The sequence below is a fragment of the Corvus cornix genome, chromosome 2 (assembly GCF_000738735.6).
Source record: "Corvus cornix cornix isolate S_Up_H32 chromosome 2, ASM73873v5, whole genome shotgun sequence".
Classification (NCBI taxonomy): Eukaryota; Metazoa; Chordata; class Aves; order Passeriformes; family Corvidae; genus Corvus; species Corvus cornix.
In genome coordinates, this window is record NC_046333.1 from 152,148,549 (window position 1) to 152,173,450 (window position 24,902).

Here is a 24,902-nt window from a genome sequence, read left to right on the forward strand (position 1 = left end):
CACAGGGTGGAAGCCCAGTGGTGTAGAAAATGTTGAGGAAGCCTTGCAGGACTCGCGGGAATTTCATATTACAGCCAAGGACTCCCTTATGGCCTGTTGGAGAAGGGCTCTGCTCTCCTAACTGGAGAAGTGCTCTCAAGAAACTGAAAATGTTTCAAAAAACACAGTTGGATTCAATCTACAGAATTAAAGAATCTTGGGAGCATCAATCAGAGAATCATAGAAACACAGAATGGTTTGGGTTGGAAGGGACCTTAAAGATCATCTCCTTCTAACCCCCTGCAATGGGCAGGAACACCTTCCACAATCCCACGTTGCTCCAAGCCCTGTCCAATCTTATCTTTAACACTTGTGGGGCAGCCACAACTTCTCTGGGCAAGCAGTGCCAGGGCCTCACCACCCCCACAGGGAAGAATTTCTTTCTCACATCTCATCTAAACCTTCCCTCTTTCAGTTTAAAATTGCTGAAGTCTTGTCCAGGTGTGAACAGCTTAAACAAGAGCTGGTACAAAGTCCAAATGAGGCGGTAGCTGAGTTTTATTTTGTTAATAAAACTTTTCTTTCCTCCGCATCCAAGACAAAGAAAAGCTTTTGCAAGGGCAGCCAGAAGGGAAAAAAAGCGTTGAGCTAAATTAATTTCAGGAGCTGAAACTAAAGCACAGGGCAGTCTCTTCTCCTTTAGGAAAATATACCCATGTGGAAAGACAACCCAGAAGGGCAGCCCCAGGTCTGGGCACACATTGGGAAATTAAAGGAACCACAATCCATGGAATTATAGAATCACTGAATGGCCTGGGTGGGAAAGGACCTTAAAAACATCTGGTTCCAAACCCCGACAAGGGTCAGGGACACTTTCCACTGGACAGTTTCCACCAGCAACATTCATTCTCTTCTGCTTTCCCTACCAAGGGACCTCTACCCACACGACGAGCAGGCTGCAGGCAGAGGATCTTCTTAAACTACTTCTAATTCCACAGTAATTGAGTGGAAAATGAAGCAAGCTGTTCTGAGAGGATGTTTAAATGCATTTCCAGCTGAAATGCCCAAGGAAGGGTAAGTGTCTTTGATTTCTGATTTTCTCTCAAAGACTGGGACCGCCAGCGTGATTTTTACATGTTTACATTAAAATTGCTTTGAGTAACCAAGACTAGCAAATAAAATTGGTAAAGAAAAAAAAAAAGTTTATCTTTACCCAAGAGGTTTTTGGATTGGTTTGTTGGTTTTGTTGCTTTTTTTTTTCCCTGCTAAGAAGTTGTCATCTCACCCTCACATATTTCATTAAAATACTTATTTATTCCAATGGTGTGTTCTGTTTTTTCTACTTATATAAATAAATGCATAACCACTTACATTTCCTGAAATACTGAAATCATAGCAAAACATTTATTATAATGGTTAAAAGTGCCAGAAGGGATAGGGCAGAGGTTTTCAAAACAGTTTCAAAGTCAATTTGCGTATGAAAGTTAATTCTGCTGGCAATTCCTTTTGCTATAAAACATGTTGTTCATTATTCTTTAATATGTTTTCTTAAGTTTAGGCTTATTAATTCATTAAATCATGAGATCTCTAAGAACTGGATGTAAGGCAAAGAAGATCCTCTAAATCTAGTGAAAATGGACTAAGAAAATAAATTTATAACTTTTGGAAGTTTTGCACAATAGCAAAGAAACAACATGGAATAATTCTGTAGATGCCACAGAAATGTTTTTTGGGGTTGTCTAGTGAGAGAGATCATCTACTTATGATTTTTTTTTTTTTTATTGTTTGCACTGAGACTTTAACCTGCACTTTACTAATGACTTATTAAATGACACCCAACTCCTCAACTTCCGTGGGACCACAAATTCAAGAAAATACGATGAGACCCAAGACTTAGAAGCAAAAGTCAATCATTAAGACTCTCAGAAATGTTTTACACAACATTTGACAAGCCACGTTATTGTTTAGAGCTCTCTAACTTACAGGCAACTCCAGGAGGTAACCTTGAAGCAGTATTTTGAACCCATCTATGCATGGCAGAGAAAAGCTGCCACAGGAGGTCACATCTTCAGTCCTTCCTTTTTTGAAGGCTGGACTTGATGGTCTTGGAGGTCTTTTTCAACCTTAATGATTCTCTAATTCCACACTTGACAGGACTCCATCCCAAAAGCACACTTTGGTTAAATTACTGAATGTGATCTGGTCCAGCCCTTCAGTTTGAGACTTCAGCCTTTGAAAAAATCACCCCTAATATTGCAGAGTAGCTTCCAATCTCCTCAAAAGATTCAATGATTTTGTTCTTGCTTTCTTTCACTCTTTTAACTCTTTCTAGCCCTCTTTCCTGAGGACATTTAAGTGCATGATTGTGTTCCTCATTGCCCCAGTGAGGAACAGTTGCCACAACCAGACCTGGACCTCCCACCAGACCCTTTGGACAATGCCTCACACTGCAACGACCTCAGGTTTCAAGTTCCCTTCAGCAAGGCATTCCAAGTACTGGAATTAATTTAAGAGGCCAATGCAAAACTAAAGCAGCACTCAGGCCCCAATACAGCAAAAAGATTAACCAGCTGCTCAGTGTTGATTAACCTCAGGGGGACTCCTTGTGTACTCAGGAGTTTGTGCTGCGCTTCAGCACTTTGCAGTGTCGAGACATGGAGCTGGCAGTGGATTCCTTCCCATGGTTTGACACCAGACCTGGGGCTGCAGAGAGGCCACGTTGGTGGTCAGGCCATGGTGCTGGTTTGTACCCGAGCTTTTGAGTGAGTTTTGTGTTCAAAACAGAGCTTCTGCCATCCCCATCCCACCAAAGGCTCACGATGATCTGAACATCTCCCTCCCATGGAGCACAGGAGCTCTGTGACTCTGCCAAACTTCGAGGCAACCACGAACCCCATGATGGCTTTTTAAGGACAAATCACTTTCCGAAACTTCTAGAAAACCGAGGAAAACAGGATTGGAGAGGACAGAAGGGTGGTTCATGTGTAAGAAGGATATTTATATCGGATATTTGGGAAGAAGTCTTCACTGAGAGGGTTGTCAAGCCCTGGAACGGGGGAGTGCCTGAGTCACCACCCCCACAGGAATTTAAAAGAGGTGTAGATGTGGCACTTAGGAGCATGGTTTAGTGGTGGCCCTGGCAGTGCTGGGTTAACGGTTGCACTTGAGGATCTCAGAGGCTTTTTCCCACCCAAACAATTCCATGACAGGTCAGTGACAGCACTGCCAGCACTGGCACATGACTTTCCACCCAAGAGCTGGTTGGTGCAGCACAGAGGCCAGTGAGTGGTAGAGAGGGGAGGGCAAAGAAAATTATAGACGTGATTCCAGGAAAAAAAAAGTTAGAAAAAATCATTTAACAATTGTTAAGTATTAAAATGATAATTAGGTGATTTATACCCAGAGAACAGTGCCAAGGACAGCTTGCAGGGACCAATCTCATTTTGTTCAGTGACAAGATAACCAACCGTATCCAACCAGGAGAAAGACTCATGTGATATATCTTGAGTAGAACCCTGGCCAGTGTCCCACACAAAATCTTCAGGAGAAACTGAAGGGAAAATAGTCCAAATGAAGTCACAGCCAAATTAAGCACTGACCCTTGAGTCCCTTGAGCTCAACTGGAAGCAATGCACTGCGGGAATATGAAATTAACCTCACCTTTCCAGAGCTGGCATTTAACGTCCAGGTTACAGTAAGGTTAATAAAAGCAGTGCTAAAAATTTCCTGTCTTGTGGCATTTTAATCCAAGCTATTTAAATTCCCTGACCTATATGCCTCCTTGTGTAAAGCAGGTTTTGTTCATTTTCCCCACAAAAAGATGGTTTGGGGAAGATAGGTTGAACATGGTAGAGAGTGCAGGCTGCATACAGTAAGAATCCAGGGTTTAATTTCTACTGCTGTACAATGTTTGGTCTCTGTTTATCTCAGACATGTCACATTACTTAAAAAATAATATTTTTGAAGTCAATCTTTTCCACTTCTCAGATTTAAACTTCAAAACAAAACAAAAACAAACAAAAAAAAACCCACCAAAACAAAACAGTAACTTTCTACTACCTGCTTTCTAATTTGTCCATGCAACACCAATGCCCAGCTGAATCCCAGAGAAGCTCCTACAAGGAAACAGGGGAACACACAGGTTTACATTGATTTTGGGGATCAGAATGAGGATATGAAAAGCAGATGTTGCTGGAGGAGGCTGTAACTCCCAACTGCAAAGCAGGGACACGGCTTATGCGTCCATGTGCCACTCCTGGCTGTCCTTCAGTGGCTGGGGGACAGCCAACCCGCCAAAGTGCTCTACTCCAGGTAATCCTGGTGATCCTGCTTGTGACACACCTTAGGGTGCTCCTTGGTTAAGGCTACAGAATATCTGAATTCTGCTGAGCTTCCCTCTCACTCCTCCCAAAACCTTGCCGATATTAAAAAGTAATGAGTGAAAAAAAATACTTGTTTTTGTTTTCACCAGGAAACCCTGGATATCCACCATCAAAAACAGAGTCTGAACTAGAGTTTTCTGACACCAAGGTGTCCAGGGCAAACCAAATTGCTGAAAACACTGCCTTGGGATTCTTTCCCAAACTGCTACAGATCAAGTCTGTGGACCTCTCTAATTAGGCTGGTCAGCAAGATTAACTTCCACATGGCCTGAGGATGGGCTCTGAGTCCATCCATCATCACATCAGCCCGGAGCCAAGGGCTCACCTTCAAGTAATTAAACTTTCCCATCCTGGCAACACATTTGGATTGAGCATGGAGGAGACAGAGCCAAGACAAACAGATGCATAGGCACAGAGGAAACCCCCATGGCAGTGTCACCCTCCACTAAACAAAAGCAAACAAAGCCTAAGCCCCCTTTCCTTTGCTCTCTGTATTACAGATGAAGCAGTTCTGTATCTGTCACTTTTATTGTCACAGTATCTCAGGGATTCTGTTGGATTCAATATCTGTTGGATATTGAGTATTACCACTGGACCACTGTTGGACATTTACCTGCAGGAATACCTGGGGTTTTTTATTTATTTATTATCTATAAAGAGAGGGACAGGTTAAAACTCACACAGAACATTCCCATCAAGGTTTGCCCCTGCTGAGAGCAGAGACACAAATGCTGCCAGAAGGCCATGCTCCTTTGTTCCAGCCGTACCATGATCTAATACAAAAGCCAATTTTTCTTAGCAAACCAGTCATCCATCATCGAGAAGCAGGAGGCAGATAATTAGTGTTGCATTACCCTCTCCTGACACTTAATTAATGGCAATATTTGGGGGTAGTATGACAAAAGGCATCCAATGTGTCAGTCTCCCATGGCGAAGGGATCCAGGTTCAGATGAGCACAGAACAGAATCACAGAATTGATTCTGAATCCACAGGTTGGAAGGGAACCTCAAAGATCATCTGATCCAACCTCTCTTGGCAAAAGCACAGCCTGGACAAGATGGCCCAGCACTCCATCCAGATGAACTTTAAAGTTGTCCAACGTTCAAGAATCTGCCACTTCCCAGGGGAGATTATTCCAAAGGCTGATTGTTCTCACTGCAAAAAAATGTTCCTCTTGTCTGAGTCTCTGATAACTGAATCTCCCCAGGAGTAACTCAAACCAATATCCCACATCTTTTCCATGTGAAAAGAGAGTCTTCACCTCATTTGTAGCCACCCTTTAAGTGCTGGAACCCGGTGAAAAGGTCTCCCCTAAGCCTTCTTTCCTCAAGGCTGAACAAAGCCGCCTCTGACTGAGACACACAGAAAGGAAACTTCTCCAAGGTGCCTTGGCCAATGGGAACCAAACAGGTTCCTCCCCTCACAATCTCTTCCACAGGGATGCTTAGCTAAGGTACCAACCAATTTTGGCTGGCTGGGAAAATCCACCCTGAAGGACCCTGGAGATGTGTCCATGGCAATGCCACCAGACAGGATGTGTGCATGTCTGGTGGAAATCAGCACTCAACTCCCAGCCATAATCCAGAGCATGGACAGGCTCTGCTGGGCAGCCAACAACACCGTGGCTGTTCCAAAAAAGCTGATTTTTCCACACCAGCTCCTCTTTGCCATCCACTAAGGGTGCCTTCAGCATCACAGCTCCAACTGCCAAGCCGTGGGCAAGCTGGGCACAATGAGGGATCTCTTCAGATATTTAGAGATTTCAAGTGTCTTGAGTTATTCTGTGAATTTGCATTAAAAACAGTGGGTTACTCATACAGCACAATAAATACTCATTTTTTTTTAAATCCAAGCTACAATGCACTGAGATTCATTGTTTGTCTGGTCCACATTTCAATTCTCTTTTCTTACAGTTCTTTGATTGTGCCCAAGTATCCCATTCTTCCTTGCTTTTATGCCTTTAATTTTGCCTTGCAGAACAGCCTAAAAATCACTATTCACAACTGAACAGACAATTCGCACTTACTTCAATACCTTCTTCCTGTTCAAAGAAAAAAAATTAAAATTAAACCCAAATTTGTAAGAAAACAGGAACCCAAGAGAAACTTCTATGTATTTGGTTTTTTTTTTTTCATATTTCCATCCAGGGAGAACAGCTATTTGCAAAACAAAGAAATGCTTCCCAAAGAACATTTGCAACCCTCAAAACATGAACACCAAATCATGCTGTGTTAATGAATGGCCCAGTTGAAATCAAAGGCAAGTGGAGAGAGGGGTAATGTTCTTCCGTGGTGAAAAAAGGAAAAGAGAGTTCTTTGCCATGTTACAAGAGCAAGCCAGCTCCACGAACAAAATGAAGGATAAGTTCCAGATAAAAAGGCTTGCTGAAAGCCAGAGTAGATAAGCCCAGATCAGCCCTACAGCTGGTCTAGTGTCTGCTTAAAAAAATGACACAAAGAAAGAATCCACGGCCATTTGCAAGCCACTGTTTATGGTCTGAGCATTTCCTGAGTGAGTTTTTGATCCTGTTAGCCACATCCAAGCATGTTTCTCAGGTTCAAGCAGCTTCCACCACAAAGTTATCCTCTGGGAAAGCACAGCCCACTGCACTTTGTACATCTTCCCATCCACTCCCACCGTCAGCCAGCCCTAGAACAACCACTGAGACAAACTTCTTATAAAGGTGATGGGGAGATGAGAAAAGACACAAGCCAATTTAGAGAATATTATGCGTTTCTCCTTCTGGTCCCCCAAAATTCCTCAAAAACCCTCATTAGTGCTGCTCTCCCATGTTGCAGCCTCAAATCCTGAGCATGGTGAGATGTTGGGCCTCAATCACACAAATCAAACTGAACAAGTTTGGAATTCACCTTTGAAAATCAGTGTCAGAAATGACCCCTGGTGAGGGTTTGATATTTATACAGCAGCCACACTGAACCTGAGCAAGTCAAACTTCAGCCCTCAGGGAGCCAGGTGGAATAAATTACAGCAAGGGATCAATACTTCACCGAGAGGTTGATAGCCTTGTCTCGAAGGGCCTCCAAATGGGTTCCTGCTCCCAAATCCACTCCCATCAATGGATCCATAAGACATTTTCTGGATAGTGATGGATGCGGGATTGTACTCCAAACCTAAAAAACAGAGAAAAAGACAGGCACAGCCCTGTTAAAAGTCAGTTAAACCCCAGCAGTCCAAGAAAAAAAGAGGACTGAAAAGGCAAATAGAACATACAAGGCAATCTCCAAACTTCAGGATGCCCACCTGCAAAAAAATTAAAAGCACTAAAATCCAGGTTGTCTGGACTACAAATGATGTTGAGGGCAAGCAAGCCATTTGACCTCCCTGTGTCTTATTTTCTCCACTGATAAAGGGCAACTTTTAATTCCTCCCTGTTCACAAAGTGCTTTGAGATCCTGAGCTAGAAGGCAAAGACTTAAGCACTTGATCAAAAAACGGTAAAGCTGTCTTCTGGAACATTACCAGTACACAGCTGGTTGGAGTCTATCCATCACACTGCAGTCCTGATGAGCTCTCAAAAAAGACAGTTTGCTGCTACAATCTCCTGGGCCTCCAGTAGAAATACTGGAGCCAGAGTTATTTTGCCTGCAAGGCCTGAGGTAGCAGAAGCAGAATGAAATAAATGCAGCAGTCAGAGGAAGACAACTTCTTCCTCCTTCCCATCTCCTTATCCACAGAAATGCCTCACCCAGACATCCTCCAGCACTTCAGCAGTGTCCCAGTGCTTTGGTATCAAAATAGTTCAACTCTAAGGCATGGAGATGATGGCAGCAAAGGAAGAGGAGAGATAAAGGTGCTGTATGAGCTGGGAAATGATACAGGACCAAACCCAGCTTCTGCTTTCTGACACCAAGGCTATAAAAATACCACCCCAAACAGGTGGTTCTACCACAAAAAAAGGTTACAATCCAACAAGAATTGCAACATCTTTGGTGTGATGGCAGACTCAAAATGGTTTGGGTTGGCAGGGACCCTTCAAGGTCATCTAGTCCAACCTCCCTGGCCTGAAATGTTTCCAGTGATGGGGCATCCTGGTCCAGTGTTTTACCTTACCATAAAATAAAATTCTTCATTATAACTATTCTGTATCTAATCTTTTTAATTTAAAACCATTGTCCTATCACTACAGGTGCTGCTAAAAAGTCTGTCTTCATATTTCTTATATTAAGTAGTGAAAGGCCACTTTCATTAAAGACTCCCCAGAGCCTTCTCTTCTCCAGGCTGAACAGCCCCAACTCTACAGCCTTTCTTCACAGCAGAGCTGGTTCATCTCTCTGATCATTTTAGTGGCCTCCTCTGGTCCTGCTTCAAGAGGTCCACGTCTTTCTTGTACTGAGAAACATGTTGGGGTATTAGGCTCGATGACATGAGCTGCGGTGCTTCATTCTGGGCTTGGATATTCAAATCTCTCATGTTCTGGACCAGCCATTTTCCCTCTGACATGCAAAAAGGTGGGAATGGCCTCCACTTGCTGTGGCACATGACCACGTATCACATGATGTCCTCATTGATAGATACCTCAGGAAAGGGCTAAAGTCCCTTTTTGGATGCACTGACTGACACTTGCAGCTATTCCTTTGGTTTGTTCTCCATGGAAAGTAAAGCACCAGAAAATCCCAGTTCTGCGCTGTCCTGGGAACAGCCTGATGGCTCAGGAACCTGTTCTACTTCATTCCCCTTTTTTTTTCCTTTCAGAGTTTCAAAACCAAGCAAAATATCAGCGCTGAGATGCACCAGCCAGCGAAACTTCAGAACCAAAAGAAATCACTCGCCATCCTCCCTTAACTGGGCCAGACACATGAAAGAGGATGAAAGTGCAACCACCTTGAGAGAGAAATGGTTGGGAGCTAAATCCATTAAAAGTGGAGTAAATCCAGAGTACAGCATCCCCAGCCAGCCTCAGTGTACCACATCCACACATAACTGGCATCTGAGAGGCTGCAGGTGCCCCCCGACCAGAAATCCTTCATTTTAGGGAAACAGCCTTCAGCCCAAAGTTATGGAAGCCAAGCTGTGAAGCCCAAGCAGTCAGAGAGAGGGTGAGGGTGTGTACCGGAGTGTGCGTCAAGGAGACGGAAAATGAAGCAAACAGGAGGAACCAAGGAGCAAAGTTGTAAATCACGGATTTGCGAGACACTCAACAGCAAAACAACCCATCGTGTCAGCCGTGTAAAACTGTAAAACCATGAGCTCCATGGAAATACACCCTACAACTGTACTCTCTCCCGGAGACCTTAGAGCAGCTTCCAGTAGCTCATGAGGGTCTTCAAGAGAGGTGGAGAGGGACTTTGTAGCAGGGCATGGAGTGATAGGACAAAGGGTAATGGCCTTGAACTGAAAGAGGGTAGGTTTAGATTGGATATTTGGAAGTAATTCTATATTCAGAGGGTGGTGAGGCCCTGGCACAGGCTTCCCAGAGAAGTTGTGACTCTTCCAACCCTGGAAGTGTTCCAAGCCAGGTTGGACAGGGCTTGGAGAAACCTGATCTAGTGGAAAGTGTCCCTGCCCATGGCAGGGGGTTGGAATGAAATGATCTTTAAGGTTCCTTCCCACCCGAACCATTCTGTGATTCTGTGGTGTCTTGATGGAAATTCTTGATCACAACCACAAAACATTACAAGAAGCAGCTGAAGATTTAGTTGAGGAGTCTGTGATAGACCTGGGAACAAACCTCAGCTCTCCCAGGTCTCAGGTGAGCTCAGAACTACCAACACAACCTTCATCACAAAATGCAACCCAAGATCCAGCAAAACTCTTACCTGGGAAAATATGGGCACATGAAAGATGGTTACAAGAAAGTCTCTGGGCACAGATAAGGAATTATCTTATTTTCTTTATCTCCCACAGTTTAAGACCACTGCAAGCAGGGATGTGGGACAACCAAACAGCTTGGGAACTGCCTCTGTACAGAGATTGTTCCTTACCCACCCTGTCTCTTTAGAGATAAGCAAGTGGAAACATTTCCTGCCATGACTTCCCCAAGGCCACAGACAACAAACATGGAGTAAAATTCTACACCCTGTTGTAAAATGACTTGATTACAACTGGGCAAGTGTTGTTTTGGCAAACAGTGAATGTATCTATTTTTTCTCCAACAGAGTGGTGTGAAAGGGGGAGAGAAGCAGGGCTTTTAGAGCACTCCAAGTGTTTCATGTTGATTTATCATTTTCAGGACGTGTTTCCATTTTAAAGCTTTTTCTCCTTGTTAGGGAGGAAAAATAGAAAGAATTGAAAACGAAATATTTTATTGTAGCTTAACCAATCTTTTTAGCAGCAGGCACCTCCCACCCCATCCTACCAAGCTATTGAAATATCCCTTATTCACACAGCTCTGGAGCCACATTCTTACCCCACAGTAGTATATTTACAGGAAAATTTAAGAGCAGATCTAAATGCCTTTAATTTGATTGGCAATAAAAGCATTTCCCTCCCCATCCCCATGGCACTTCCCAACTCTTTTGTCTACTGCTCCTCAGGGAGACGTGTCCAATTTACTGTGAAGGCAGTTTGTACAAATTGGAACAAGCATTTCGTAACGTACTAGACACAGAGGGAAAAAAAAAATGAAAAAGAAAGAAGAAAAAAAGATTTTATCACAGGTTTATCCTCATCACCTAAAATACAAATAAAAGAATAACCACATCCAAGCCAGACTAAAAGGACAACTATCCTGCCAGGGGCATGAATTCGTATTTTAATGAATTCAACTACTTCTTGCTTTGTATATCCTGTAGAAGCCAACCATGCCATGACTAGAACAGTAGGATATAGGATCTCAAGGAAAGAGTTGGTCCATATTTCTTGGACTAGGAAAGATACTGGCAGGTAAAACCAAGCAGGCAAAATTATTTAAGAGTTCTACACCCATCAGTCTCCATTTAGAGATACTTGGGTGGGCAGCATTAGTGGTGAAAATGAAAGGTGAGATTATAGCATGGAAGAAATTGGTTTGTTGTTATTATTATTATTATTATTTTACTATTACGTCTCAATCATTAAACTGTTCTTATCTCAACCCACAAGCTTTCTCACTTTCACTCATCCACTTCATTTCCACCAACCTGCTGGGGATGGCAAGGGAATGGCTGTGGAGAGCTTATTTGCCAGCTGGAATTAAACCACAGCAGCACTTCAGACAAGTGATATGTATTTAAATTTGAGTTTGGCTGAGAAAGACATGAGCTGGGACATTTCTTTCCAGACAATACTGGAAAAAAATGGGAAAGGAGGAGAGACATGGACATATTGGAGAAAATCCAGTGCGGGACCATAAAGATGGTTAAGGGATGGGAGCACCTCCCATAGAGAGACTGAGGGAGTTGGGACTGTTCACCCTGAAGAGGAGAAGGGTGTGGTGTTATTAAGGTGTAAAAATATCCGATGGAAAGAAGCAAACACGATGGAGCCAGAGTCTTCCTGGTGGTGGTCAGTGACAGGACAAGAAGCAAGAGGGATTTAAATACAGGAAATTCCACTTCAAAAAGAAAAAAAAACCTGTTTGTTTTGGGGTTGGAGTGGCTTTTTTGCTTATTTTGTGGGGGTTTTTTTATGGTGAGAGTCATCAAACATCAGCACAGGCTGCACAGAGAGGCTGCAGTCCCCATCCTTGGGGATATTCAAGCCCTGACTGATCATGTGCCTGAGAAACCGGCTCTAGGTGACACTGCTCTCAGGAGGGGTTTGGACGAGATGACCTCCAGAGGTTCTTTCCTACCGCTGGGATTCTGCAATTTTCCTCCTGTGATACCTGAAGCAGCATCAGGGCAGTTCATGGCCCTCTTGGCAGACTGAAGGACACTTGCTGTGCCTATTTACTAAATGGGTGGAGAAAAGAAGAGTAAGGAAATTGCAAACCCACAAGGTTTTTTCCCATTTCCTGTAAAAACACTGGAATAAAGCCACTGAAAGTATGTGATGGTGGAAACCAGAATGACAGCCCATTTTAAGTCAGCAAGAAGTCATATCAAATCAACCTTCAACTCTTTATAGAAGTTAGCAGGTAGTGAAGTTAGCAGAGAATCAGCTGATATTATCCTGTTAGGCTGTCACGTTTGCATGGCCAAAGAAATGGATTGGAGGTGCAGGGAATTTTTTTTATTTTTTTTTTAAATCAGAAAAATCATAGAATCATTGAATGGTTTCTGTTGGAAGGGCCCTAAAAATCCTCTGGTTCCAACCCCTTGTCATGGGCAGGGACACCTTCCACTGGACCAGGTTTCTCCAAACCTCATCTAATCTGGCCTTGAACAATTCCAGGGATGGAGCAGCCACAGCTCCTCAGGGCAACCCGTGCCAGGGCCTCACCACCCTCACAGTAAACAATTTCTTTCTAATACCTAATCTAAACTTACTCTCTTTCAGTTTAAAGCCATTAAATGCTCCCAGTGGACTGTTGCCATAACCAAAGAACAATCTTTGTATGGCGTCCACCATACTCTGCTCTCCCCATGTGTATTTTGAGCAGTGAGCTGGATGATGGAACAGGAATTATCCTCGTCAAACGCACACACAGCACCCAACAGGGGAGTTAGATGACAGCTCCAGCCTCCAGAACAATCTTAACAAACCAGAAGTGATGTGCAACAAAGAAAATAAGGCGCTGCATAATCCAGGTCAACTGCAGGGGCCTGAATTTAGAAAGAGTAAACAAAAGCACCAACAGAGGATGGGGAGCTGCTGGCCAGTGCTGCAGAGAAGGATGGATGGATGCCACAGACTTCAAGCTGAACACGGATCTGCAGTGACATTTCCTGTAACAGTGGCAGGCATCATCACGGGATGTGTAAATAGGATTACAATCTTCTCGACAAGGGAAGCAAACCTTTTGCTTGACCCCACACTGAGGAGTAGGCAACAAGCTGTAGGCAACAGGCTCCAGCAAAGATTTTGTCAGAGACTGAAGAGAGTCTGGAGGGAACTCAGAGAATGACAACAGGTCAAGAAAACATAACCTGATAGGAAAGACTGAGTAAATGGGGTTGCTTGTCCTATAGAAGGGAAGATTGATGGGAAGACTTAATCCTTCAGTTCTGCAAAGCTGCTGCAAAAAGACAGGGAGGAAAACATTCTTTACACTCCTGTTGGGCAAGACAAGGGACTAGCTCTAAACCAAAGCTGGAAAGATGAACTGAGACATTGGGAGAGCCTATGAGGAAGGATGGAGCACCTCTGGGAACAGGCAACATGGAGAAAGGTCTTCTTGCACCTGGAGGTGATAAAACCAGACAATACTGGGTTCAGCCCTGTTTAACATCTTCATTGATGACCTGGATGATGGGGCAGGGTATCCTCAGCAAGTTTGCTGGTACCACCAAACTCAGAGGAGTGGCTCCAAGTCCAATCCAGCCTGGCCGTGGACACTTCCAGGGATGGGGCATCCACAGCTTCTCTGGGCAACCTGTGCTGGGGCCTCACCACCCTCCTAATATAGAATTTCCTCCTAATATCAAATCTAAGCCAGCTCTCTTTCAGTTTGAAGCCATTACTCCTTGTCTTGTCACTTCATATCCTGGTCCAAAGTCCCTCTTCAGTGCTCCTTTAGGCACTGGAAGGGGCTCTAAGGTCTCCCTGGAACCTTCTCTGGTCCAGGCTGAACAGCCCCAGCTCTCTCAGCCTGTCTCCACAGCAGAGGAGCTCCACCTCTCTGATCCCCTTCACGGGTTTCTCTGGACTAGGCAGCTCCACATCCTTCTTATGTTGGGGACCCAACAGCTCCAGGTGGGATCTCACCAGAGCAGAGCAGAGGGGCAGAATCTCCTCCCTCACCTGCTGCCCACCTTGCTCTGGATGCATTCCAGGACAGGATTGGCTTTCTGGGCTGCCAGAGCACAGTCACTGGGTCACGTTGAGCTTCTCATGCACCAACACCCCCAAGTCCTTCTCCTCAGGGCTGCTCTCAATCCATTCTCTGCCCAGCCTGTGCTTGTGTTTGGGATTGCTCTGACACAGGTACAGGAACTTGCACTTGGTTTTGTTGAACTTCACTGGGTTCACACAGCCCCACCTCTCCATCCTGTCCAGGTGCTCTTTTCCCAGCTCTACCACCACCTTGCTGATGGAGAAGTGTCTTCACCAGGGGCTTCAGAACTCATTTTGATGATGACACCTCCACTTCTGGATGACCCACCTGATATATTTTTCTGAGAATTTTCATCCAGATAAAATCCTTTGATTAACCAGCCTGACCTTCATAAAGAGCTTACAGATCATTTCACATAAATCATCTTTACACATCAACCCCTACATCCTCTGGTCAGCCCGGGTCACCTCTTTCCATAAGAGCCTCCCTGAGGCTCCAGTTAATGAAGGATCAGCCTCAGACACTCTGTTAGGAGAGCTTTGTCTTGTCAACTCTTAAACTTTGCTGTTTGATCTCTCTTTTGCCTTTTAACCTCCCCTCAGATGAACTAAACAGATTGACCTCCTTTCATTTCTCACTGGGAGATTTGTTTACACAGGAACCACAAGGAAGAATACTCAGCATTTCCTTGCTTTCCATACAGCTGCCTCCACTTCCCTGCCTGTAAAATTGACAGACAGATGCAGAGCTCTCCTGCTGGCAGAGTACAAGAGACTCATGGAACAATTTGGGTTGGAAGAGACCTTTTTAAGGTCATCTAGAACAATCCCCCTGCAATGACCAGAGACCTGATTGAAGATACCTTCAATCAGGACTCACTTGGTTAATATGAAAGTTTTTCCAAGTCATGAGATCAAAGGGCATATTTGCAAAGCCTTCCACATAGGATTGACTCTGTCACTCATGTCCCAGACATGCTGCTTTTCAGCTTCTTTTCTTAGATTTTCTCTCAATTATTAAAAACAAAACTCAATAAACCTGGAATTTACCTGCAAAATTGTCTCTTTTCCCTTTCTCCCAGAGACTGAATTTATGAACAAGCTCTGTTGTTGAATCACCTTGTTTTGTTGGTTTTTTACTCAATGGTTTCAGCATCGAGTTGGTGTCATTGCACAAATCCCTGAGTGCCTCATAACACAACTGTCAGAGGTCAATCAGAGTAGCTGGAGGGGATGACTTTCTTCTTTTTCACCCTGGGCCTTTGAGGTAATTTATTCCCTTCTGGATCTTTTGTGTAGTTTGTAATATTAACGTCATGTCCCTGGGTGGCTTTGCGCAGGCAAGGAGAGGAGAGCAGTGCTCAGGAGCTGCAGAAATGCCTGGCAGGAGGGTGGTCAGGAGCAATGCCCTGCCTGCAGCAGGACTGGGGGTGCAGCAGCACAGATATTTCCTCCCACTTTGCTTCCCAGCTGAGTTCTAAAGCTGATGGAAGAGTGAAGTCATCCCTGTCCCCACAGCCTGAGGACCTCACTGTCTAGCCTAAGTTGACAAGACACAAAATATGACAACAAAAACAACAATAAAACCCCCAGGGCATAATATCCATAATCTTGTACAAGTTAAACAGACTTCCAGAAGCTTCTAGAGACACTTCTGTGGTACTTGACTGGTGTGACATCACCAATGACTGTAAACAGCCTGACCCAACCCCCTGAACCGTGCTCGTCTCCCGTCCTTCACTGAAGTGCACAACAGAGCAGAGCAAATGCCCATGGCCCAGAGGCATTGTGGAGTAGGTGCAAAGTAAAACCAGCAGAGATTATCTCAGAAAAGGGCTGCTCCTGCTCTTCTCAAGATTTGCTAAGAAACAATGACAAAAATTCTCTTTTTGCATTCCTCCTCGTCAAAGTCCTTATTTGAGGAAAGCACCTGATCACTTCCTAATGGATTTGGTTTCCTTTCCTGTGAATAGCTGCCACTGTAGGTGTCTCCAGCAGCAGAGCATTTTGTCCCGGGAAGAGATAGGATCAGGACAGGCTGCAAAGTCAGAGACAGCGAGATAAGACATCCATGACATTTTATGGAGATACACACCAGCCACAAACAGAGACAGCCGGTTCACTCGGCCTCTAATTGCGATGACACCAAGAGCTCTGTCTGCTCTCAGCACATCTGATTGCACCCTTTGCTCAATCTCATTTTTCATCCAGCTCAGCAACACCACACAAAGCCAACAGGAACAGTTCCTGTCTATCCCCTTCTTTCATCACTCAGTCATCCCCAAGATTTGCAGCTATAGCAGCACCTATCAGGTAGAAAAGACCCTTTCCTGTCCATCAAAATGCAACTCCAACCCCACCAAGCTCTGGATGCCTCCACGCAGGACCTCATGTTGATGTCAGAGGGCTTCAGGTCTGATGGACTGACATGAAACATAAAGGAGAAGGAAACCACAAGCAACACAGATAGGAAGGGATGGATGCAATTCATCTGTACACATTTCACGTTACACCAACGTCTGCACATCAGACATGAAGAGCAGTGGCAAGGAAAGCAATCTGGAAGCTTGCTGTTCTCCTTTCATGTCAGTCCCAGCTGCCACTTCAATACACAGACTCTTCTTCCAAATCTACCTGACTGCACATCTTCTCACAAGAGAACAGAAGACAGGCTTCAAACCCTGCTACGAGGCACCAGAGACAGGCTGGCCTTAGGCAAATGCCAAGGAGAAGGGCTGGATATGTTCTGTTTACCTTGGGAATCTCAGATTCACAGACCCCCCTGCTCCCCCCCTCCCAATTAAGCTGTGTACACTTCTTGAGAGCAAAACTACCTGCTAGAAAAAGTCTTCCATCAAAAGGATCACAGATGCCATGGAAAGATGGATGCCTTCCAGCCTCAAAGCATGAGGCAGCACACCCCAAGACAGTTTGGTTCCCCAAAGCAGCAGCTGAGGGTGATAAATGACAGAGTGATGGCACAAGCAAGGCCAGCCCTCAGGACCCAAATACTTTTATTCCTGGAAAAGCAATCAGGATGCTGTGTTACTGAGGAATTCAGATCAAGAGAAAAGGAGGCTCCCAAGTGTTTGGGAGACCAAAGATCTTTTGGGCACTGAGCTGTGTGTAATGTTTTCTGCTGTTCCAGGCTATATCATGGCAGTGCTTACATGACTTAGTGCCAGGTCACTCTGAGCTCATTTTGATCAAGATGTGATGTCATCCTTCCTATTTTTTAAACTGACATTAATACAACAGTTAAACATTTCTTCTGGCTCCTGCAGAAGATGATCTAGACAGCTTCAAACCTGAATTGCCTGAATACAAATGCTCCAAAACTCTGTTGCTTCTACCTCAAGGGTTTTCTTTCTATTTTTACCTGTATTGCCTTCTTCTATTTGCCGTTTTGTGCCATGCTGTCTACTTTTTGTGAACCTTGCATGTAGAACAGTCTTAATCTATCCATATGCTAGACAAACACAGAAGTATTACATATTTCAGTGAACAGCAAAATTAAATTTCCAGTCAGTTCAAAATCCAGGTTTCATCTGCCTTTTCACTGCTTACAAAAGATGAATATTAATGTCTATTTGCTGTAATAAAAAACAGGGAGGAGGAACACAGGAAAGAGGGAACTGGTGTCTAGTTTGCTACTCTGACGTTAGAGTAAACTTATTAATTATAAAAGATGTACACGCACGAATGGACAGAGACCAACTGCACCACACTAGGTCAGCTTAACAAAATTAGAAATGGCATTTATAAATTTATATTGGATTTCAACAGAATAGTGAAAAATGCATCTGAGGATGGCAACAAATTCTGAGTCCACAGGAACATCTTGATAGACAAAACTGCAATTTCTTAGGAGAGGAAGATGCAGAGCAAAATGGGTGAATTAATAAAGTAATAGATTCCTAAATCCCAGGATCCTGCTCCTCCATCACCAAACATAACTCGTTTCCACTTCCCAAAGCAGAAATATAGTTATTCAACATGCACAATCAGAATATGCTCTCCCCTACACCAGCGTTCACCACCAGCCACATTATAAATAAATCTTGCAAAAGGATAAATGAGAAGCAGCATGGTCTGGCGAAGACATAGGGCACAGTGGGAAATAAAGAATCTACTTCTACCTTTGGTTGCGATTTGTCAAGAAACACAAAACAACTTGGTATCTTCATTGCAGGTTTCCTACCAAGACTGTGGGAGATCATGGAGGTCAGTTATCTAACTCAACAGATCACAGAATCATGATGGAAGAGACTTCTAAGATCATTGAGTCCAACCACTAACCCAACATGAGCAAACCCCCAAGGGCCACTTCCACGAGCCTTCTGAACACTTCCATGGATGGCGACTACACCACCTCCCTGAGCAGCCTGTTCCGGTGCCTGACCACCCTCTTAGTGAAGAAATTTTCATGAATCACAGCCCAGAGTCAGCAGTGGCTGTGAGCCAATTTTCCAGCCAGATTAAAGTGAATTTGCTAAAAATCTTCCAGTGAACCTGCCATTGTACATATTTGAGGAAAACCAAAACTACAGTCAATTTTCCAACTCATTCGCTTTTGCCTCAACCCCTCACTGACAGAGAACATGGTTGATCCCTTAATTCTTTCGAGGGGTTCTTAAAATCCCACCAATCTGCTGTTCACAGGAGTTTCTGCCTGTGTTTTTAAACCACAACACAATCTCCCTAAGCCAGGAGCGAAGCCCAGTGAGCACCATGATTATTTCAACTTTCCCCCTCCTCAAATAAAAAACATTTAAAAAAAAATATTTTTAAAGTAAGGAATGCTCCACAGTAGACACAAAGTCACAGAGAGGCAAGGAATTGCTGGGGTTGCTTGCAACAAGGCAACAGGATGGATATTAACATGGACGGAAGAGGAACGAGCAGTAGAGATGTTTTTCACCACGGACATTCACCAGGACGCAGCAGAAAGACACAGCAACAAATCCTCAGAAAACATGCTAACAACCAACCCACATTAGCCGGGGATGCTCCACGATGGAGCAGAGCCTCCTGCCACGTCTCCTGCCTGCAGCAGAGTGTGGTAAGAGAGCACAGGATTAGCATAGCAGGAGAAAAGAGATTTCACCTCATTTGAAGGCTTTACAGGCCAGGACAACAAGACAGCGAACACGGAGCATCTGGGTGTGTAAATATGTGCTGTCAAAGGAGTTTGTCTTCTCCAGACCAGCTCCACTCACAAAGCATTTGCTAAGGAGACAGAAGAGACAGCTACCAGCCCGAGGCAGCCTGTGGAGAGCTAAATTCATCCCCGTCCCATCTTTCTTTCACCCTAATGACAAATATTTTGGAGTACATCCACCCTCATGCTGAGAAAACCGTGTTGGCCAGGTTTGCTCTGACACAGCCTCTGATCAGTTATGAAGAGATCCTAAAAAGCCCTATTTCAGCCAATTTCCCAGTTCACGGGTGTAGTGGTTTGGTTCAAAATATCCATTACTTACTTATTTTGCTTCTGTGAGATAAGAATTAGGAGAAAGCAAAGCAGGCACAAAACTTAAAAGAATATAAAGAAAAAGAAGTTTATTAACAGACCTAAAAGAAAGAAAAAAAATCAGACCAAACCGTCAGAACACTTCTCCTCCCCCCACCTTTCCCCATTCTCCCACTGACAATGTAAAAAGACATCCCTTGTGATTTTCAATCAGTTTACCACCTCTATAATAACCTTGTTCAGTTCACTTAGGGAGAGGAGTCTCTCTTGCTCATGCTATGGAGACATCTCCACAAGAAGTTCTCTCATGGCTTCAGTATCACAACAAGACAGCCACCCGAGTTGGTTCTTCCCTTCCCCTGACTTACAGCTTTCCCCACAACTGCTTTCGAGGGTCCAATCCTGAGCTACTGGGGTATCATTTTAAGGTTGAGCTGTTCAGAAGCAAAGGTTCTCTTCACCCATCTCTGGGAGCATCTTCATCTCTAGCAATAGAGGCCCTCCCCCTTCCCTGGGAGCAAGGGTCCTCATCACTTTCAGCTCTAGGAATAGAGGTCTTCTCCTTCCTTGGGAGCAAGGGTCCTCATCAAATTACAGCTACTGTCATTTGCTTATTTCAGCACAGGTACTTTTGCTCACAAGTACAGTTTGAATGCTCCACCCCCCCATGCTTTCATGAAATTACAACGGGTACTCTGATATATCATAGTCCATCACCACCATAGCTTTACAACAAAATTTCAACTTCTAAGCTCGAAACATCTCCTCTTTCTCCTCCCTCAGGGTTTCAGCTCTTCCTGCTTCACTGACTTTGGTGTCTTTATGGCGTTTTCTTCACATGCCTTCACCTTCCCTCTTCCTCTGACTCGGGAGAGGATTGATGTCTGCACGCTTCATCTGTTCTGGAGAATCTTACAGCACTAAGAAAAGGCTACTCTCACCCGGCCCCACAGCTGGAGTTCACTTATCGCTGTTGGTCACACGATCTTTGCCAGGCATCGGGGCAGCCTTCGGCCGCACTGGAGGGGGGTGGGGACCTGGGCCGCGCCTCCTGCACGGAGCAGGGCTGTGGGGGGGCCGCGGATGGAACCGGGCCGCACCACGGCCGGAAGACAAGGGAGCTTTCCCGGTCTCTGTTTGTTCTTAAATGTCTTTAAAAGTGGCTTAAAAAATTGTCAATATTCAAACTAGCCAGCTGATAGGTTCTGTCAGGTCATAGAGGAAGCTGTAAGCACGTCTTTGCAAGAGAATCACTTCCATGGCTGATGCCCTCTTTACTAAAAACACAAACTATACTAAACCATGACAACCGGGCATTGGAGGACTCCTCCTTCCTGCTCATTAGCTCGTGTAGCACATGACCAAAGGGAACCCAGAGCAAATATCAGGGAGGAAAAGCAGCTCTGCTCCAGCGCGTGACTCATGTGAGAGGAACGCCAAGCCCTGAGCGAGCCAAGGCAAAACAGCTGAGTGGCAAAGCCTGCACAGGGGAGAAGAGTTGCCCTTAAAAATGCAGACTGCATTTTTTTCCACCAAGAAAGAGGCTGTATTTTTTATACTATGAACTGTATGTAAGACCCTGGTGAAGACAGGACGCACAGTGTAGGGTGCATTTGTTGAAATGTGGGTGCCAAATACCATCTCAGATGTCCCGTGAGGCCTGGCTGGGCCTGGAAGATCTGACTGGTGATGCACAGCCTTCTGTGCTGGCAGAAGAATGGGAAACAGCTGCAAATTAAGGCACCTAAATCATAGAATTTTTTGGGCAGGAAAAGACCTTTAAGATCACTGAGTCCAACCAGACACTGCTAAAGCTACCACTAAATCATCTCCCCAGGTGCCACATTTACACATCTTTTAAATTCCTCCAGGAATGGCGACTCCACCACTTCTCTGGGAAGTCTGTTTGGATGCTTGACAAGCCTTTTAGTGATGATCTTTTCCCTAACAGCCAATCTAAACCCCCCTAAGCACAATTTAAGATTATTTCCTCTTTTCCTATCACTTGTTACCTGGGAGAAGAGATCAACCCTCACTTCTCAGTGTGCACCCATAGCTACTGGGAGAGACCTAAATTAGCACAGCCAGTGAAGAGCGAAGAGCCAGTCAAAATACACAGGAGGTGCCTACTTTCCAGTAGACAGAGGGAGTGGAGGAAGTTTGCAGCTCCTGGGAAGCACAGACATACAACAGATTTTAAAAATCCCTGAAAATTTACCTTTAAATTTATCATTTTCATCAGTCTTTTCAACATTTTATCCAATTGTACTGCTTTTTTCCTAACACAGTAGAAGAACTGAAAATTTAATGTCTCATCAGACTGGGAAAAGAATGTTGGGAAAAGAATGTCTCATCATTCTGGGAAAAGAATGTTGAATCCCATGGATTCCTGAGTCACCTGGAAAAGGCAAACCTCTCCTTCTTTTTTCCAGTGTAAGAACTGTGGGGTAATGAAGCAAATCCAGGAGGAAACAGAAATGAAAGAAAGAAAGAAGGTAACCCTCATGTAAAGCCTAAATGAGCAAGAACTTCATGCCACAGACTGTTGTGCATCCTGAAACCTTACACAGGCTTAAAAATGCAACAGGACTATGAAAAGAAGGAGGGGGAAAAAAGGAAGAACAAAAATACGTGGTATTAAATGTACCACCTCTGACTGAAGGAACATGGGAAAACAGTGGGAGAAGCCCATTGTTTTCTCTTTTCTCATGTTCTTCACAAAACAGCCTGGATTTGGTTCATTTTCCATGGACACACCTGTCCTGACCCAGTTCATCTCTTCCTGTTACAATTCTAGAAGGAAATCTTTCAGGAGAGCACGAAACCAGACAGTTCAAGAGCTGCCAGGCTACTTGAAATTCGCCCCTTCTGGTCAGCTGCTCTCTTTTACCTCTCTCCATGGCCATGGTGAGGATGGCTCCACTCAGCCCCAGTAATCTGGACTTATAAACAAGGCGAGACCCAGCCCTAAGAGTGAGGTTTGAAGATAACCAGATCCCCATCACTCAAGAGAGGAGAGAAAGGATGAAGGAGAAAGCAAGAGCATTAACAGAGGCCTGTCACATACCAAGGGCTCGTGGCTGAGCATCTTGTCTCCAGGCAGATCAAATCTAAATCCATCACTGAGTTTATGAAGGTAAACACATTTTGGAGACGAAAGTCAGGAATGGGAACAAGGAACTAACAGGTGCCAAGTTCACACCTGATTAAGAGCATGCAAAAGATACATCTGCGTTGTGCTTCATTTTACTGCTCTGCACAGGAATACTGTAATTATGTCGTATAATTGCATCCCTGTTCGAGATGAACGTGAATTAAGGTGGTTATCAGGTATAAAAATATTTAAGTCTCAATAAGGTGAGGTGAGAGACAGACTCTGCTCTGCTGTACTTGCTCTCAGCTGGTGACAGCAATGCCCACAGAACTTCCATCACACAGGAATTCCCATTCCAACGTCATTATACAGAGGTGCAATATTGAGTGGAAATACAGACTCCCACACTTGATTTTTTATATTCTCTATCCAAGCTTGTCTAATCTCGCTGGTCCCATTATTTTACTGGTTGGTGGGTGTTTTTAGTGACTTGACTCTACATAAACAACAGGATCCACATTTGAGAATTGTTTCTCCTTGCCCTTTGTAGCCATCAGCCAGGTTTTTAACTGGTATTTTTTTGCCTCAGAAACCTTTTTATGCCTGAAGAAAGTGCCATTCTGAAAATAAACATAAAAGGAAGGAGACCTCTGTAATGGAGTTGGGACAAGGACCAAAAGAACTTGTATTTCAAATGTTCTATTGCACCGTTTGCTTGCACTACATTCAAAGCTTTGGGAAGCCATCCAAACCAAACAGACACAAAATACTCCATGGAAATTACAGCTGCAAGGTGCCAGTGACAGCAAAAAGTGTTTTGATGGGGAAAATGAAACCGAAAATTCAAGTATGAGGTGAAAAGCATGGAACAGCTTATGCAGGAAATGTCCAAAAAATAAAAGGTGGACTGAGGAGATTTGTCACCACCACCACTCCCCAAAAAATAAAGAGACAAAGGCCATGACAGAAGCCCTGGGCAAAAATTAATTGGACAAAAGGTGGGGGAGTTTTCATCCTTTCCACATGTTTTTGTTTCCTCTCTTATCTCACTGGAGGATCTAAGAGGTCTAGAAGAGCCTGAGGGGACGGGATGTGGTGGTTGCTGAGTCCCTGAGCACATAAAGCTCTTCTGAAGACACATCACAGAAAGTCTGAGGACACCTCTCTGTTTCCAAAACCACTCAAAGCTCATGGCTCCTCTTCAACATTTTTACAAGGACATGTGGTGATAGGACAAAGGGGGAATGGCTTCGAACTGAAAGAAGACAGGTTTCGATTGGATATTAGAAAGAAATTCTTCCCTGTGAGGGTGGTGAGGCACTGGAACAGACTGCCCAGAAAAGTTGGGGATGCCCCACCCCTGGAAGTGTTCAAGACAGAGCTCTGAGCAACCCGGTCCAGTGGAAGGTGTCCCTTCCTGTGGCAGGGGAGTTGGAACTGGATGAGTTTTAAGGTCCCCTCCAACCCAACCATTCAATGATTTGTATTCCCCTTGGTAAATAACCTGATTAAGTCGCATTTACCTTGAAAAAAAGAATGCTCAAAAGACACATCACCTATGCAAAAATGAAAACTGTCTTTAAATTTAAAGAGGATAGAAAAGCTTATCTGTTGTACCTCTCAAATCAAACCCCAATTTCACTATTAAGAGGAAAATAAAAACACTGCAACTGGAGCATAAAGGGAATAGTTTAAGGTCAAATAAAGCCACAAACAATTCAGACAATTAAGATCATGGAAGCACTGGGAGGGTGCAGGGAGTTGTGTCTAATGGGTTCCACAACGAGACCAGAAATATTCAAATCGAGCAGTGCCTCCTCCTTTGTGCTGCCTTAATCCAAGGATTAAATGTTTTCCATGAAAGATATGAGAATCTGGCCCCTAATGATTACATGCCTATAAAAATCAGAAGGTATTGCTGTTATTTCAAGTAGGTATCATAAACCACTGCCTCAATTAAATTTTGCCAGGCACTGTACACACTGCAGATCTTTCAGAATAAATTGTTTCAGTGCAAAAACAGAGGATGTGCAGCCCCAGCAGGGAGGGGTAGTCCCACTTTAAATTGCTCAAAGGAAACACCTGCCTCTTACAGGCCATTATTTGGCAAGGAAACATTTTAAAAATCCATTTTCAAATATTCAATCCAAGAAGTTG

General features: G+C 44.2%; 1 protein-coding gene across 5 annotated transcripts in view; it reads right to left on the reverse strand.

Annotated features, from left to right (window-relative positions):
- TSNARE1 (t-SNARE domain containing 1) overlaps positions 1-24,902 on the reverse strand; it is a 461,757-nt gene that overhangs the window by 353,232 nt on the left and 83,623 nt on the right. For all 5 annotated transcript variants that reach the window (XM_039549499.1, XM_039549497.1, XM_039549498.1 and 2 more), the window contains exon 3: positions 7,371-7,493. In XM_039549499.1, coding sequence (XP_039405433.1) covers positions 7,371-7,455 — 85 coding nt within the window. In that variant the 5' untranslated portion in view covers positions 7,456-7,493. The remainder of the gene's footprint in view (positions 1-7,370; positions 7,494-24,902) is intronic.